The 19,733-nt window shown below is 33.9% G+C and overlaps 1 protein-coding gene across 1 annotated transcript in view; it reads left to right on the top strand.

Annotated features, from left to right (window-relative positions):
* The window catches only part of LOC136030439 (DNA polymerase theta-like), a gene marked incomplete in the record, with an annotated part of 266,307 nt that overhangs the window by 48,675 nt on the left and 197,899 nt on the right, over window positions 1-19,733 (top strand). Inside the window, 2 exon segments of the mRNA XM_065709422.1 lie at window positions 15,929-16,127; window positions 19,205-19,337. Of these exon segments, the coding sequence (XP_065565494.1) occupies window positions 15,929-16,127; window positions 19,205-19,337 (332 nt within the window).

Here is a 19,733-nt window from a genome sequence, read left to right as displayed (position 1 = left end):
TTCAAATAATTTACAACTATATTAGTCATGTGTTTAAAAAGCATTTTTTCAAGCAATTCATAACTTACTCACATGAAACTGAAGTTTTTTCTTCCACGTTGGCTTGAAAGGACACCTGAAAAGACAAATTTCAAATATTATTCATATGCTTAAAAACACTTTTTCCAATCTGTGTATATAAAAATAAGTTTATGCATGTTTGTTTTTTTGTATGTTTTTTTTTTAAAAAGAGGGTTTGCATATGACGTCTTTATAAGTATATAAGGCTTTGTATGTGACGTCATTATAAGATGACGTTACAGACCGGGACACCGGGACACAAATGGCGACCGGGACACCGGGACACATGGAATATAAATGACGACCTTCTTCCATGTTGACTCAAAAGGGAGTTTAAAAAAGACAAATATTAATTATTAATTATAAGCCTCAGAATAGTCTTTTTCAAATAATTTATAACTTACTTACGTGAAACTGGAGTTTTCTACCCCAACACCTTCGCGCCACCCCAACACCTAGTTGTTGGGGGCGCTTCGTGCCCCCCCAAGCCCCCCCCCGCGCGCGTAAATCGTTACGCGCCATATTAGTTACGCGCCATTGTAGTTGTGTCCCTATGTCCCACCTGTGAATATAGATATATATATATATATATATATATATATATATATATATATATATATATATATATATATATATATATATATATATATATATATATATATATATATATATGTTTTTAACTACGTAAAACTTGCGAATATACAACATTCTTTGCTGTCCCATTGTCTGTGCGTATAAATAGATTGTCAGGTTTACCGACTCTTGAACATGCAACATATAATGGTCCATGGGAAAACAATCCGTATTCAGATCTATACCTCATGATTCTAATGATTGCCCTTGAGCTTTGTTGATGGTGATTGCTAATCGACCATTCCCTGTGTCGCCGTCGTCATTTATATATCCACCTGTGCCCCCCCGGCGTCCCCTTTGTAGTTGTGTCCCTGTGTCCCGGTCGTCACTTATATTCCCTGTGTCCCGGTCGTCATTTGTGTCCCGGTGTCCCAGTCTGTGATTTCTCTTTGAGTGTCCCGGTCGTCATTTATATCCCCCTGTGCCCCCCGACGTCCCCGTTGTAGTTGTGTCCCAGTGTCCCGGCCGTCTTTTATATTCCCTGTGTCCCGGTCGTCATTTGTATCCTGGTGTCCCGGTCTGTATATACATTCGTTGTTTTAGTTTTGTTTTTCTCCTTTATTTTTCATTTTTTTCCTTTTTTATTTTTTTCCTTTTTTAGTTTTTTTAGTTTTTTAGCTTTTTTAGTTTTTTTATTAGTTTTCAGTTTTTTTTTCTTTTAGTTTTTTTGTAGTTTTTACCCTTTTTTTAGTTTTTTTAGTTTTTTTTTACTTATGTCCTGGTCCTCATTTATACTCCCTGTGTCCCGGTCGTCATTTGTGTCCCGGTGCTTTGTTGATGGTGATTGCTAATCGAACATTCCTTTTGTCCCGGTCGCTTTCTCTTTGAGTGTCGTCATTTATATTCCCTATGTGCCGATGTCCCGGTCGTCATTTGTGTCCCGATGTCCCGGTCTGTAATTTCGTCAGTTGAAAACATGACGTCAGTCGACACACAAACATGACGTCACCCGACAGACAGACCCACACACACACAGACAACTTATTTTTATATATATAGATTAGTCATATGATTAACTGAACTTACCTGAAACTGTATTTTTTTTTTCTTCAATGTTGATTCAAAAGGGAACCTGAAAAAGACAATTTTCAAATATTAGTCATATGTTTAAAAATAATCTTTTTCAAATAATTTATAACTTACTAACGTGAAACTTAAGTTTTTTATCTATGTTGACTAAAAAAGAAGCTAAAAAAGACACTACTTACTATAACTTACTTACGTTAAACTGAAGTTTTTTCTTCCGTGTTGTTTCAAAAGGGAGCCTCAAAAAGAAAAATATCAAATATTTCTCATATGCTTCAGAACAATTTAAGAAAAAAAAATTTATAACTTACTTTCGGGAACCTGAGGTTTTTACTTCCATTTTGACTTTTATCCGACTAGTACCTTTCTCTTCATGAACAGAAAAAAATTAAAGTGACCCGCACATTACTACAGTTTATATCATCTTTTTTTAGTGTGACGTGTTTTTTAATGACGTTACCCCATTTTTCGAACACATCATATAGGTAAAGATGACTCATTATAAATGCACTCTCTTGCTCTTAGTTAAACCGGAAGTTTTTTCCTCAATTTCAACATCAACAAAAAACTTAAAACAGGAAATAACAGACGTTGCTTTTACTCTAAAACACAAAAGCTTTATCAAATATATTAGTACTTATATGCCTGAAACAAGTTCTGAACTGTTTATTCATATTCTTAAAAAAAATTAAATAATTTATAACTTAGTTACGCGAACCTGGTTTTTTTTCTTCCATGTTGACTCGAAAGAGAACCTAAAACAAACAAATATAAAATATTAGTGATATGCCTAACAAGAATTTTTTCTAATACTTCATATCTTACTTGCGTGAAACTGAAGCTTTTTCTCTATGTCGACTTAAAAGGACACCTGAAAAAGACAAACATCAAATATTAGTCATATGTTTTCGCATGTTTTCATATATTTTTTCAAATAATTCATAATCTACACAAAACTGGAGTTTTCTTTCTCTGATGTTGACCCAAAAGGGAACCTTAAAAAGACCAGTACAAAATATTAGTCATATGCTTAAGAGCCATTTTTTTTATAATAATTTATAACTTACTTACGTGAAACTGAAGTTTTTTTTTTTCCATGTTGACTTAAAAGGACACCTGAAAAAGACGAACATCAAATATTATATGTTTTTGCATGTTTTCATATATTCTTTCATATAATTCCCAATGAATTCCCTATTGGGTCATGAAATTATTATTATTCGTATGTGTGAGATTTTTTTCAAGTAATGCATAAGTTACTTACCTTAAACTGAAGTTTTTTTTTTTACTCAAAATGTTGAATCAAAAGGGAATATGAAAAAGACAAAAATAAAATATTATTCGTATATCTGAGATTTTTTTCAAGTAATGTATAAGTTACTTACCTTAAACTGAAGTTTTTTTTACTCAAAATGTTGACTCAAAAGGGAATATGAAAAAGACAAATATAAAATATTAGTCGTATGTATGAGTTTTTTTTCAAGTAATGTATTAGTTACTTACCTTAAACTGAAGTTTTTTTTTCTCAAAATGTTGACTCAAAAGGGAATCTGAAAAAGACAAATATAAAATATTAGTCGTTTCCTTAAGAACAGTTTTTTTTTTAATAATTTATAACTTACTTACGTGAACCTGGAGTTTTTTCCGTTTATTTTGACTCAAAAGGGAACCAGAAAAAGGCAAATATCGAATGTTAATCTTATGTTTGAGATCAATTTTTTCATATAATTTATAGCTTACTCATGTGAAACTGAAGTTTCTTCCCTTGTTGTCTCAAAATGGAACCTGAAAAATATAAATATAAATGTTAGTCATATACTTAAGAACATTTTTTTTAAATAATTTATAACTTACCTACGTGAAACTGAAGTTAGTATTTTTCATCCATGTTGACTCAAAAGGGAATCTAAAACAGAAAAATCTAAAATATTAATCTAATCTTATCTAAAACACATGAAAAAGGCAAATGTTATTAGTCATATGCTAATGACAAAATGTATTAGTCATATGACTAAATGTATTAGTCATATGCTCAAAAACAATTTGTTTTGCATTTAAAATTAAAATTTAAAAACTTGCATCTAAGTTAATTTAAATGAAATTTAAAAACTTGATTAATAAACTTGATTAAAAAATCAAGCTTGACTAAAAAACAAATTGATTGATTTTTTGATTTTTAATCAAAACTTGATTAAAAAACTAATTAATTTAATTAATTAAATAAAATTTAAAAACTTGCATTTAAATTGCATTTAAAATTAAAATTTAAAATTTAAAACTTCCTTGCGTGAATTTGAAGCTTTTTTTTCTATGTTGACTCAATAGGAACCTGAAAAAGGCAAATATAAAATATTAGTCTTATTCTTAAGACGATTTTTTTCAAATAATTTATCACTAAAGTACGCGAAGCTGAAGTTCATGTTGACTCAAAGCAGATCCTGAAAAATTATAAAAAAAATAAATCAAATATTATATATAAAATATTTGCCGTATGCTTAAGAACAACTTCCTTTTTCAAATAAATTATAATTTACATAAACTGAAGTTTTTTTCTTCCATAAGGGAACCTGAAAACAGCAAATATCAAAGATTAGTTACGTGCCGAAGATTTTTTTCAAATATTTGGTTACTTTCTTACGTGAAACTGTAGTTTTTTCTTCCATATCAAACAGTTCGTGGTAACGAACTGTAGTAAGGAGCGACCCGGCTCAATAGAAACCAAAACTCTAAAAAATGGAATTTTGATACCAATAGCTACATCAAAAGAATCGCATTTTAATGCTGGTTTTAAATATACAAGTTTCATCAAGTTTAGTCTTACCCATCAAAAGTTCGAGCCTGAGAAAATTTGCGTTATTTTAGAAAATAGGGGGAAACACCCCCTAAAAGTCATAGAATCTTAACGAAAATCACACCATCAGATTCAGCGTATCAGAGAACCCTACTGTAGACGTTTCAAGCTCCTATCTACAAAAATGTGGAATTTTGTATTTTTTGCCAGAAGGCAGATCACGGATGCGTGTTTATTTGTTTTTTTTTTTCCCATGGGTGATCGTATCGACCCAGTTGTCCTAGATTGTTGCGAGAGGGCTCATTCTAACGGAAATGAAAAGCTCTAGTGCCCTTTTTAAGTGACCAAAAAAATTGGAGGGCTGTCTTTGGAGACGACTTACTCCTCCCCAGTCCTGTGAGAGGTGCTACAAGTTACAAACTTTGACCATTGCTTACATATAGTAATGGTTATTGGGAAGTGTACAGGCGTTTTCAGGAAGATTTTTTGGTTGGGGGGAGGGGTTGAGAAGAGGAGGATATACTGGAGGAGCTTTCCATCGAGGAATTTGTCATGGGGGAAGAAAATTTCCATGAAGGGAGTGCAGGATTTACTAGCCATTGTTAAAAAAAAATGAAAAAATAAATATGAAAAAGTTTTTTTTTCAGCTGGGAGTAAGGAGCAGCATTAAAACTTAAAACGAACAAAAATTATTACCCATATGAAGGGCTCACCTCCTCCTAATATCTCGCTCTTTACGCTAAAGTACTTTTAGTAATGTCAACTATTTATTCTACGGTTTTTGTGATTCAGGGGTCATTCTTAACGAGTTGGGACAAAATTTAAGATTTAGTGTAAAGGGAGAGGTACTGACGAGGGGGCGAACCCTCTCATATGTGTAATAAAAACATGAGAATAAAAAATTCTTTACGTAAGCTAATTTATAAGTTACGTATATCTTTACTAATAAAAAGATTCGTAAAAAATTAAAAGTTCTAGTTGCCTTTTTAATTAACCGAAAAATTGGAGGGCAACTAGGCTTCCTCTCCCGCTCTTTTTTTCTCAAAATCATTCGATCAAAATTATGAGAAAGCCATTTAGCCAAAAAAAATAAATAAATATGCAAATTTCGCCTTAATAATTCCTCTGCGGAGAGCCAAAATCAAAACATGTATTGATTCAAAAACGTTCAGAAATTAAGTAAAAAAAACAAGTTTTTTTCAATTGAAAGTAAGGAGCGACATTAAAACTTAAAACGACAGAAATTACTTCGTATATGAAAGGGGCTGCTTCCTCATCAACGCCCCCGCTCTCTACGCTTAAGTTTTTTACTGTTTTAAAAAGAAGAGTTGAGAGAAAGAGTCAAACTTTAGCGTAAAGAGCGGGGCGTTGATGAGGAAGCAGCCCCTTTCATATACGAAGTAATTTCTGTTCGTTTTAAGTTTTAATGTCGCTCCTTACCTTCAGTTGAAAAAACTTGTTTTCTTTATTTAATTTACTCAAAAGGAACGTGAAAAAGATAATTTCAAATGTTAGTCATAGGTTAGGATAATTTCTTTTTCAAATAATTTGTTGCCTACTTGCGTGAAACTGGGGTTCTTTTCTTCCAGGTTGCCTCTAAAGGAACCTGAAAAAGACAAATATCAAATATTAATCATAGCTTAGCACATTTTTATTCAAATAATTTTTTACTTACTTACGTGAAACTTAGGTATTTTTTTTTCCGTATTGACTCAAAAAGGAATATGAATAAGACACGTATCTTGTATTTGTTGTATACCTAAGATTATTTTTTTTCTAATAATTTATAAATTAACTATGTGAAACTAAAGTTTTGTTCCATGTTGTTTCAAAAGGGAACTTGAAAAAGACAAATATCAAATATCAACCCTAGCTTAGCACATTTTTATTAGAATAATTTTTTACTTACGTGAAACTGAGGTATTGTGTTGCGGGAGCAACACTTTGGTTTTGTCCCGGTTTTTTTTTCCTATGCCGCCGATCTCAGCTTATTCTTGGAAACTGGTAAGGGTCTAACCGGTGCGGTTTTTACGGAAAATGTGGACCTCAGGCCAGATTGATGAATATTACATTACTTTTTGGAAAGCTCCGCAGAAATGTTGCCTGGGGCCAAAAAGGATGGTTTTTGCTTGTCCACGAGCCAGAGCCTTTGGTTTGCGGAGTGAAGTGGAGTTATATAGCCTATCGAGTGGAAAGCTCCGTTCTAGCAGGCAAGCAGGCAGGCACCACTTTCAAATTGAAGATGGACTAAAGATGGAATAAATGTTAAATATATATGGAAGTTACCCGGCCCCACAGCCAATATATCTTCTTTGAGTGATAAATAGAAAAATTTACAGAAGCAAAAATGTGGCATTTTCCCACGGGTCCGAAAGTGCTGCCATCTATTGTTTCTGCCCATTTCTCTTCGTGATTTCAGCTGAGTTTATCATTCGATTTTTCGGTCTTGGGATTGCGATAGTGAAATGGTATCAGATGTGCCTAATAAACTTTAAAAGTTCTCTCATTGCTAAAGAAATTGGAGCTTATCCTTTTCTCCTTTCTAAGTGGTGACGTTAGAAAGTTGGCCTACGGCAAAAAAAACTTTTGAACTAAGGCAGATAGAATTTTTTTTTCGACGGCAATCGATGGCTCTTGATGAGCTGATCAAAGTATATGACATCCATTTTTTGGTTCAAAAATTCCTTCATGAGGTATACCAGTTTGAAAGTTTCAAGGGGTTGACAACTTCAGTAGTAAGGTATACACTGGAACGAAATCTAGGCCGATACAAATTGTGAGACATGTAGAGGACTTGCATGCAACAGTCGGCTGTTAGGTAATATTCACCTTCGGAAATGAGGGGTTAGCAACTTTTGCTAGTTGGTGTATCTATTATTTGTTTCCAGTGTATTTGATGGTAAGACCAATTTGGTTCCAGTGGTAAGACATGTAGGGGACTTCCAAGTAATAATCTGCTGTTAGGCTACAGTCAACTTCAGCTATGAGGGATTTGTCACTATGCTAGCTGGTGTACCCATTTATTTGTTTCCGGTGAACTTGATGCCTATCACGGGAGAGGGACTTATAAGTAAGAATCGGTTCACTTTGAGCGAGAAACGGCTGTTAGCTCATAATTATCTTCAGCAATGAGAGGTTTGCCACTTTTGCTAGTTGGTGTATCTATTATTTGTTTCCGGTGTATTTGATGGTTAAACCAATTTGGTTCCAGTGGTAAGACATGTAGTGGACTTGTAAGTAATAATCAGCTGTTGGGCTACAATCATCTTCAGCGATGAGGGGTTGGCAATTTTTGCTAGTTGGTGTACCCATTTATTTGTTACCGGTGAACTTGATGTCTATCACGGAAGAGGGACTTGTAAGTAAGAATCTGTTCACTTTTGGCTAGAAATTTGTGCAAATTGGTGCACATTGTATTCGATCTCTTTAAATCTGACAGAATTAAGTGTTTACGCAACGGGTACAAACGATAACGTAAAACAGTGAGGTAGTTTCACCTATGGTATTTTAATCCTAAAAAGTTACGGATAGTCCCTTCTTTCGATATTATTTTGTAGTTGTTGTTTTTCAACGCTGAGGAATAGCCTTTGGTCATGTGATAACTGATTGCGTTCTTGTTTGAACATACCGTTTTAAAAACTTCGATAGGCTGACAACTTCATCATTTAACCGATAGTGAAGAAACAAGCACAAACGAGAATGTAAAACAATGAGATAGTTTCGTAATAATTAATAGAATGTCATCTATGGTATTTTGATCCTGAAAAGTTAGGGATAGCTTTATAATACCAACTAGATTATATAAGATACTGTTCCGAGTTTTCATCCTAGACGATGTCTACGATTGGAAAGGATAAAGTTCAACTGGCTGCAAAGTCAATTTAGTCCCTTCTTTCGATACTATTTTGTTTTTGTTTTTTCAACGCTGAGGAATAGCCTTTGATCATGTGATTACTGATCGATAGCGAATAAACAAAACCAAAGTGTTGCTCTCGCAACACTTTAGTCGGCGAAGTCGGACAAAGGTTGCCGTAGCACTTCACGTTGCCCGAGCAACGTAGGTGTAGTTTTTTCCATATTGACTCAAAAAGGAATCAAACAGTTCGTGGTAACGAACTGTAGTAAGGAGCGACCCGGCTCAATAGTAACCAAAACTCTAAAAAATTGAATTTTGATATCAATAGCTACATCGAAAGAATCGCATTTTAATGCTGATTTTAAATATATAAGTTTTAACAAGTTTAGTGTTACCCATCAAAAGTTACGAGCCTGAGAAAATTTGCCTTATTTAGGAAAATAGGGGGAAACACCCCCTAAAAGTCGTAGGATCTTAACGAAAATGACACCATCAGATTCAGCGTATCAGAGAACCCTACTGTAGAAATTTCAAGCTCTTATCTACAAAATGTGGAATTTTCTATTTTTTGCCAAAAGACAAATCACGGGTGCGCTTTTATTTATTTGTTTTTTTTTTTTTTTTGTTTTTTTTTTGTTTTTTTTTTCCCCAGGGTCATCGTATCGACCAAGTGGTCCTAGAATGTTGCAAGAGGGCTCATTCCAACGGAAATGAAAAGTTCTAGTGCCCTTTTTAAGTGACCAAAAAAATTGGAGGGCATCTAGGCCCCCTCCCACGCTCATTTTTTCCCAAAGTCAACGATCAAAATTTTGAGATAGCCATTTTGTTCAACATAGTCGAAAACCATAAAAACTATGTCTTTGGGGATGACTTACTCCCCCACAATCCCTGGGGGAGGGGCTGCAAGTTACAAACTTTGACCGGTGTTTACATATAGTAATGGTTATTGGGAAGTGTACAGACGTTTTCAGGGGGATTTTATTTTGCTTGGGGGTGGGGCTGAGGAGAGGGGGCTATGTTGGAGGATCTTTCCTTGGAGGAATCTGTCATGGGGAAAGAAAAATTCAATGAAAAGGGCGCAGGATTCTCAAGCATTACTATAAGAAAACAATGAAAAATAAACATGAAAACGTTTTTTCAAATGAAAGGAAGAAGTAGCATTGAAACTTAAACGAACAGAGATTATTCCGCATATGAGGGGTTCTAAAAATACTTTAGCATAAAGAGTGAGGTATTTAGGAGGAGATAAATACCTTGCTCTTTATGCTAAAGTATTTTTTAGTAATTTAAACTATTTATTCTACGGCCTTTCTGATTCAGGGGTCATTCTTAAAGAATTGGGACAAAACTTACGATTTAGTGTAAAGAGCGAGGTATTAACGAGGGTACAAACCCCCTCGTATACATATTAAAAATATAAGGTTATGAAAGTTTGTTACGTAAGTTAATTGTTAAGTTACGTATATTTTTACTAATAAAAACGTTCGTTAAATATTAAAAGTTCTAGTGCCTTTTTAAGTAACCGAAAATTGGAGGGCAACTAGGCCTCCTTCTCCACCCCTTATTTCTCAAAATCGTCTGACCAAAACTAAGAGAAAGCCATTTAGCAAAGAAAAAAGAATTATTATACAAATTTCATTTTAATAATTTATGTGCGGAGAGCCAAAACCAAACATGCATTAATTCAAAAACGTTCAGAAATTAAATAAATAAAAAATAATTTTTTTAGCTGAAAGTAAGGAGCGACATTAAAACTTAAAACGAACAGAAATTACTCCGTATATGAAATGAGTTGTCCCCTCCTTAATCCCTCGCTCTTTACGCTAAAGTTTTGACTCTTTGCCACAATTCTACTTTTTTTAAAAATTAAAAGCTTTAGCGTAAAGAGCGAGGGATTGCGGAGGGGACAACTCATTTCATATACGGAGTAATTTCTGTTCGTTTTAAGTTTTAATGTCGCTCCTTACTTTCAGCTAAAAAAATTATTTTTTTTTTATTAATATAAATAAGACCCGTATCTTGTATTAGTTGTATGCCTAAGATATATTTTATTTTTCTATAATTTAGAAGTTAATTACGTGAAACTAAAGTTTTGTTCCATGTTGACTCAAAAGGGAACATGAAAAAGACAAATATCAAATATTAATCTTAGCTTAGCACAGTTTTATTGGAATACTTTTTACTTACTTGAAACTGAGGTATTTTTTTTCCATATTGACTCAAAAAGGAATATGAATAAGAAACATATCTTCTATTAGTTGTATGCTTAAGATTACTTTTTTTCTAATAATTTATAAGTTAATTATGTGAAACTAAAGCTCTGTTCCATGTTGACTCAAAAGGGAACCTGAAAAAGATAAATATCGAATATTAGTCATATACTTACGAAATTGTTTTTTTCAAATAATTTATAACTTACTTACTTGAAACTGATTTTTTTTTTTTTTTTTCGTGTTCATTCCAAAGGAAACCTGAAAAAGACAAATATCAAATATTAGTCATGTGCTTTCAAACAATTTTTTTTCGAATAATGCATAATTTACTTACGGGAACCTGAAGTTTTTACTTCCATTTTGACTTTAAAGGGACCTTAAAAAGACAAATATATTCTTATATATTCTTAAGAACAATTTTTTCAAATAGTTTAGAACTTACTAACTTGAAACAGAGGTTTTTTCTACCGTATTGACTCCAAAGGGATCCTGAAGAAGACAAATATCAAATATTAGTCGTATGCTTTAGGACAATTGTTTTCAAATAATTTATAACTTACTTACATGAAACTGAAGGTTTTTCTTTGGTCTCGATTTAAAAGGGAACCTGACAAAGACACATATCAAAAATTAGTCATATGCTTTAGAACAATTCTTTTCAAATTATTTACAACTTACTTTCGTGAATCTGGAGGATTTTCTTCCCTGTTGATTCAAAAGGGAACATGAAAATGACAAATATCAAATATCAGTCATATGCTTTAGAATAGTTTTTTTTTATAATTTATAACTTACGAGAACCTGAGGTTTTTACTTTCATAAAGGCAGGTATCGGACATTAGTTTTATGTTAAAAAACATTTTTTTTCAAATAATTTATAATTTATTTACGGGAACCTGAGGTTTTTACCTCCATTTGACTCCAAAGAGAACCTCAAAAAGACAAATATTAACTCTTAATCATATGCTTAAAAACAATTTTTTTTAAGTAATTTAAAAAATTTCAAGTGTTTTCAAATGATTTTTAATTTACTAACGGGAACCTGAGGTTTTTACTTCCATGTTGACTCGTATCCGACTAGTACGTTTCTCTTCATGAACAGAAAAAAAACTAAAGTGTTGCGTACATTATTACTATTTATAATCTCCCTTTTTAATATGATGTCTTCCTATGTAACGTCTGCATCATGTGCTAAGAGTTGTTGTAATTAGTTTGCAATTTTTTTTAATGACGTCATCCCATTTTTGAAACAAATCATATAGATAAAGATGACTCAAAAAAACTGTGCTCTCTTGCTCCTAGTTAACCCAGAAGTTTTTTCCTGAATTTTGACGTAAACGAGAAAACAGACATTCGTTTTACTCTAAAACACAAAAGCTTTATCAAACATTTTAGTCCTTATATGCTCGAAATAGGTTCTGAACTTCTTAGCTAATGAAATCTAAAGCAAAAAAAAAAATACATATCTGTCATATGCCAAACAAAGTTGTTTTGTCTAATGATTTTTAAATTACTTACTCGAAATTGAAGCTATATACTAAAGTTCAATTAGTTTTTGAAAAGATTTCGACCTTGCTTGCTCAAAATGGAACTTTTTTTCTCTCTATATTGACTCGACAAAGTTTTGTTCGTTCACACTGAATCAAAAGAGTTTCAGAAAAAGAAAATTTTATCTTTTAGTCAAATAGTCCGTGGCAACAAACTGTAAATGAGGAGTGACTAGGCTTAATAGTAACCGAAAACCTAGTAAACGGAATCTTGATATCAATAGATACATCAAAAGGATTAGATTATTATGCTGATTCCGAATTTATAAGATTCATCAAGTTTAGTGCTATCCATCAAAAGCTACGAGTCTGAGAAAAATTTGATTGATTTTTGATTGCTTGACTGAAAAAGGGGGAAACACCTCACAAAAGCTAAGGAATCTTAGTGAAAATTACAGCATCAGATTCAGTGTATCAGAGAATTCTACTGTATGAATTTCAAGCTTATATACAAAAAATGTGGAATTTCGCATCTATTGCCCGAAGAAAGATCACGGATGCTTGTTTGTTCATTTTTTTCCAGGGGTGATTGTATCGAACTAATGATTCTAAAAGATCGGAAAAGGGTGTTTTCGAACGGAAATTCAAAGTTTTAGGCCCTTCTAAGTTACCTAAAAGACTGGAAGGCAATTATCCTCCTCCCGGGTTCCTTTTCCCTCCAGATTCATTTGGTTAAAATTTTGAGATAACTATTTTGTTTAGAATAATTAAAAAATCCAATAACTTTGCATTTTGATGTAACATTACTCTCCACACCCTTGGGGAAAGGACTGTAAGTTATTAGATTTGCCCATTGTTTGCGTATAGTTTTTGTCATTGGGAAGTACTCATAAATTTCGGGGGGGGATATTTTGTGCTCGAGGTGACTTTCCATGGGGGAATTTTCTGTGGGGAGGGAGATTTTTTGGATGAACTTTGCATGTGAAATTTTGACACTGGGAGATTTGACAGAATTCCTATACGAAATTTGTTTTATTTGTCTTGCTTTTTCTTTGCCAACTCAATTTTACACGTGTTCAATTTTACACGTGTTACAAATTTTTCTCGAAGACGAAGCTCAAAGTTAATAGAACCGCTTGAGCAACGGTCTAACCATTCACGGCCTTAAGCGTCCGTGCACCTGTGTAGCTAAACTCAGTGGATGAGTGGAATTGGAATCGTTTCTTCTTTATTTAATGGTATACTGAAGAAGTTACTAAATTGCGGCATAGCTGGCCAGAAGGTTAATTAGTAACTAAACAAATAACTTTTTTCCAAAATTAAAGAGAAAAGAAACGTCCTATGAGAATGAACAAGTCATATTACGCTAAAGTCTGACTGTTTGTGCCAGTTTTTCAAGAACGACTCCTGAAACACAAGGGCCATTTAATTAGAATAGGAAGCTTTCTTAAATGTGCTAAAAACCTTACCTTGAAGAGCCAGGTATTGAGTAGGGGGGCAACTTTTTCATATATGAAGTAATAGTGTTGCGAGAGCAACACTTTGGTTTTGTCGTGTTTTTTTTCCTGGCACCCCAATTTCAGCTTATTCCTAGAAAATGGTAAGGGTCTAACATCTGTGGTTTTTACGGAAAGTGTGGACTGTAGGCCGGATTGATGAACATGACTTTGCATTTTGGAAAGCTTTGTAAGACTCTTGCCTGGGGCCAAAAAGGATGGTTTTTGCTGATGTTTCTACCCATTTCTCTTCGTGATTTTAGCTGAGTTTTTCATTCGTTTTTTTTGCACTTGGAATTGTGGCAGAGAAATGGTATCTGATGGGCCTCTTAAACTTTAAAAGTTCTCTCATTGCTAAAGAAATTAGAGTTTATCCTTTGCTCCTTTTAAGTAATGACGTTAAAAATTTTGCCTACGGCAAAAAAGTTAACTTTTGAACTAAGACAGATAGATTTTTTTTGACGGCAGTCGATAGCTCTTTATGAGCTGATGAAAGTGTGTCATCCATTTTTTGGTAGAAAATTCCTTCATGAGATATACCAGTTTGAAAGTTCAAAAGGGTTGACAGCTTCAGTAGTAAGGCACACACTGAAACCAAAAATTTTACCGATACAGAAATGGTATGTGATGTTCCTCTTAAACTTTTAAAAGTTCTGTCATTGCTAAAGAAATTAGAGTTTATCCTTTGCTCCTTTCTAAATGATGACATTAGAAACTTGGCCTACGGCAAAAAAGTCAACTTCTGACCTATTACAGATAGATTTTTTTCGATGTCAGTCAATAGCTCTTGATGAGCTGATCAAAGTATATGTCATCCATTTTTTTTGTAGAAAAATCGTTCATGGGATATACCTGTTTGAAAGTTTAAAGGGGTCGACAACTTCAGTAGTAAGGTACACACTGAAATCAAAAATAGGCCGATACCAATTGTGAGACATATAGGGGAGTTTTGAACAACAGACGGCTGTTAGTTCATAATCATCTTCGGCAATGAGATGTTCGCAACTTTTGCTAGTTGGTGTACCTATTATTTGTATCTGGTGCATTTGATGGTAAGACCAATTTGGTTCCAGTGGTAAGACTTGTAGGGGACTTGTAAGTAATAATCGGCTCTTAGGCTACGATTATCTTCAGTGATGAGGGGTTTGCAACTTTTGCTATTAGCAATGGGGGGTTTGCAACTTTCCTGAGTTGGTGTACCTAGTATATATTTTGAGATCCTTACAGATGAACAACTTCAGCGTTTAATCAAAGCAAGGAAACAAAACCAAAGTGTTACTCTCGCAACACTTTACTTGGCTAAGCCGAATAAAGGTTGCTGCAGCACCTCACGTTGCCCATGCAATGTAGATCTCGTTTTTGTTCGTTCTGAGTCTTAATGCTGCTCCTTACTTTCGGGTGGAATAACTTGTTTTTTAAAATCTAATTTCCTGATTAAAAGACTATTATCTATAGGAGCTACACAAGCTACACGGATGTTTCTCTTCATAATTCATATTTCTGTAAGAAGATTTTTTTTGATAAAAAAAAGGAAAGAAAATTAAAGAAAATTTTGTGCTATATAAATAAAACCTATCAGGAATAGTTCTACAGCCGAAATCAGAGCATAAGAGGGTGTTTTCAAGGTACTACGACACACACCCCCTTTCCAGACCGATGACTTCCTCTAAAATGGGAATTCTATTTAACTATATCTAGCATGCATATACACACTCCTGGATTCACAATTAAGGAAGGGTTTAACAATCATAAACGTATATATTCCTATATATAACTTTTATATGGGTGCTAGGAAAATTCACTCCTTGACAACTTAGGCCTAATCAAAGCTTGTTGTATAATATAATTTTTTCTATGGAAATTTTAGTATAAGGTTTTAAAACAAAAATAAGAATACCGTGCATGCTTTTTACTAACTCGTAACTTGTTCCCCACTTCAATAAAACTGTCAAGGGTAGATCTTCGCCCAAAAAAAATCCCAGCTGTGCTGAAGCTCTTATTTCATTTCTGTTCTCCAGAAGATTGACCTCTAGTGTACTGAGAAATTTTAATGCTACATAGCTACAACTTTTAAGAGTAGATCTTGGTTTAAAATTTAGTTATTTCCTAGCTCTTACCAAAGATACTTCTAAGTTCCTACCTCCAGTTCTTCCCCCTTTAGAAACGTGACTTTTCCTGACCTTGAAATACTTTTGAGATATGTAGCACTAATTCCACTTTTTTAGGTACAAACAAACAAACTAACAGTATATATATATATTTATATATATATATATATATATATATTATATATATATATATATATATATATATATATATATATATATTTGGGAATATAATGAAACCCTTCGCGGTTCTCTTTTTAGGGAAGAGCTCAAGGTTCAGATTATTGGAATGTCGGCAACCCTGCCTAATTTAAAGCTTCTTTCAACGTGGTTGCGAGCTGAGCTATACACAACGGATTTCCGTCCAGTGCCACTTTCTGAATGTGTAAAAATTGGCAAGATCATGTACAATAACAAGTTGGAAAAAGTTCAAGAGATTTTTTCGCCCATTGTTGTAGAGGTAAAATGATTGTTTAAAAGAATTGGAAGCAATGAGGATTTTCGTTGAAGTTGAGCTTTGCAACTAACTATAAATTGAATAGTCTTGTGTACATTAATGAGGGTTCGTCTATATGATGAATAGGGTCACTTCATCAGAGCCAAAATTTTGTTTATGACAGGATGTGGTAACTGTTACAACATCAAATTAGATACACCTTCAAAGCGATAAATATCTAAATAGGACTTTTACATGTAAGAAGCCTATTTTTTACTCTCGCTAGTAAGGTAAAGATTATTTTTATTGGTTTATAGGTTTGTAGGGCAAAAGCAAGTTTCAAGGCAAATGCATTGCTAATGGGACCAGCGAGGAGGTATTTAAAACCTAGTAGGGTTGAAATTGATTTCAATTTTGTCCCTTGTATGGGGAAAACATATAATTTTCTAGTCCTTGTACGTACGTCTCATGTGTAGAAATACGCCAAATTTCCTGGCTGAAGGGCCATGAAACGGAAGTCAGTACCGCCGGTTGAAACTATTTGGTCCAGTGCTCTACTCTTTACCTTTTTACCTTTCGTTGGGCATAAAAGTAAATAATGCACGGGAGAAAAACAAATTTAATTGATACATCAACTTAAAGGCTAATGGATAAAGTAGATTGTTAGTAAAGAATTTTAAGAAGCTTGTACCAGTATTCTTTGATAAAAAATGTTATTCTAGAAAGGAATTTTCTGAAAAATTCTGAAAAAAAAGAGAACACTTCGGTGGTATTTACAACTAAATAATGGATTTTTTAGTTGCACCCCTCGAAACCCTTGCACTAGCTTGAAAACTTCATTTGGAAAAAACTGTAATTTAATTTTACCCAAAACATCTTATGTGAGGCTTAAAAATTTTACTTGGAATTACCAAGACCTAAAAGGTTGCTGAAAATAATGATTAGGAGGGTTGCTCATTTCAAGCACTGGACCATCAAATTTCAAGGAGGTATATACTACTGTGCATACTGCTTTTCGCCCAACCGTCTAGGGCAGAAACAGCTGCTGGCATGAAAGGTTCTATGGTGTAGTGTGAAAGCAAATTTGGTTGTAATAGAGCAGGTGGGCGGTTGGGGCGGGAGGATGTTGTAAAGAAAGATTTAAGGGAAATGGGAACTTCCTGAAAAGGTCTAAAAAGGGAGGCTTTGAATAGATGATGATGGAGGAGAAGCGTGCGTAGCTGTGTTGGCCTCAGGTGGCTTGGTGCTGCAGTGAGTTGTTAGTAGTAGTAGTAGTAGTATATACTACTGTTTGACAAAGATTAAGAAGAAATAAGGATAAACCTGTTAGAAAACGAGGCTAGTTGCAGATATTATGGGCTAACATTAACGGTCCGTCTTCAGTGGCTAATTATAACAGCTACATAAATAAAGCTTACGGGATAAAAACAGTTTTTATATAATCCTGAACTTCATTTTTGAATTAGCCTGTGTTTTATTTCTTCAGGGTCCAGCTCATAATTATATATTGTGAACTGTGTACTGTATAATTTATGAATTTTCATTTTATCTCGCCAGTTACTAGGGTCCTGAAATCAAGTACTGAAAAAATACTGAGAACACCGATCTAAAGTCGTGATTCGCAACGTGGGGCGCGTGCCCCACCGGGGGGGGCAAGGCAATATTTTGGTTCGTCATGGGCAGTACCTGCACCCTTTGACTGACTATAATTTAGAGGCTTAGTTCTAAAAAAAAACTTTCGTGTGAATAATATCACATTCACAGACATTTTAAGGGCAAAAAAGGTACATTTTGCCCTTAAAATGTACCTTTTTATGTACATTTTAAAAGTACTTAACTTTTAAAATTTAAGTTAAATTTTACTTAAATTAAATGCAATAATTGCAATTATTGCAACAATGTCATGCATTATGTAAAAGGCAATGTGTTCAGACCATATTTTTCTTTAGTGTAAAATATGCCTAGAGGCCGACCCACAAAAAATACCAAGCTAAGGGCCTTCCTTCAGGTGAATACTCGCAGAACTTGGAATAACAATATTTAGATATCACGAGGGGGCATCAGGATTTTAGAAATGCCTAGGTGGGCATGGCCCAAAATCGATTGGGAACCACTGATCTAAAGTATCTCCCACTTTTGTTGTTTTCTAATTGCCATCGTTTTTTTTTTTATATATTTTACTAGGCACCGTTTAAATATTATAATTCGTATCTCTGGCGCTGATTTGTGCAATTTGTTCTTGCTGTGTGACGCACATGTACATTTTTTTTCAGACCAAAGATGTGGAACGGTCTCCATACAAATCTTTAGCGTCGGAGCTTGATATGTTATTTTAAACTAATTCATTCGGAGATATGCTCTTCTGCAGAGGCGCCAATTGTAAGAGGGGGGACTTGCCTCCCTCTCTAGATTTGAAAAACGTTTTTTCCTCTTACATTTCTGCAAATTGGCCCAAATGATCATCTGTTATTTCTCAAAATATTTCTATTGCCAATTATATCCTGATAATTCCGTATCTTCGTTCTATGCTAATTCAATGGCAAATATGCTGTTCTGTTATTTCTTAAAACATTGCTTGCGCCAGTTATACCCTCAGAATTTCATACCTCCGTTCTAAGCTAACTCAGTGGCAAATATAATGATCTGTTATTTATTAAAACATTTTTAGCGCCAGTTATATCCTCGGAGTTCCATACCTCCATTCTAAAGCTTATTCAGTGGTACATATGCTATTCTGTTGTTGCTTTAAGCATTTTTATTGTCATTTATACCTGAGTGCTCAATACCTTCATCTTAAGCTACTTTTATGGTATAGATTATCTTCCGTAATTTCTTGAAGTGCTTTTAATGCCATTTGTACCTTCAAGGCTTATTACCTCCATCCTAAGTACTTTCGTAATTACCTAAAATATTTCTAATGCCAGTACTCAGAAGATCGAAAATGTGGAATATCCACGTAGAATTTGTCCAATTCGAAAAAGAGCTAAAATATAGTTTTGGAGACATAAAATCCCCTGCAGAATGCGATGGGTGGCCCCCTCCCCGTCCATTCTAAACAGAATGACTCTTTACCATCCTTGAACTTTTATTTTCTCTTTCAGGGAGATAGTGATGATGTAGTTTTTTTGTGTTTGGATACCGTAGTGCGAGGTCATTCGGTTCTTGTGTTCTGTCCCACAAAAGCTTGGTGTGAAAAACTTGCCGGGAATATAGCCCAAGAGTTTTGGAAGCTAAGTATGTGTTTTTCTTCTTCATCTTCTTCATCTTTGTCATGCACTCTCCTCACTGAATTTTTGCGAAAATAAATTTCTTGCGACTGAAAATGTGTTTGGGTTTAAAATTTGTTTAAAATTATGTTCCAGATGGACGCAATTAGCTAAACTGTATACTTGAATTGTATTTGGGTCTTCTCTTATGTATTCAGTTTACTTTGTGAGTGATTTCTTTTAGTTCTTTTGTATTTTTTATTCATCTTAGCTTCTTTTTCTTTTTATTGTATAACATGCCCTTTAGTTGTTTTTATTTTTTGCTCGCTCTATGGACGCCTTGCTGTTTATGCGGATGAAGTATTGGTGATATGCTTTTATTCTTTGGTTTTTAATTGTCAGAACACCAGTTTCAAAGTTTTTT

The sequence above is a fragment of the Artemia franciscana genome, chromosome 8 (assembly GCF_032884065.1).
Source record: "Artemia franciscana chromosome 8, ASM3288406v1, whole genome shotgun sequence".
Lineage (NCBI taxonomy): Eukaryota > Metazoa > Arthropoda > Branchiopoda > Anostraca > Artemiidae > Artemia > Artemia franciscana.
This window is presented reverse-complemented; position numbering and strand designations above follow the sequence as displayed.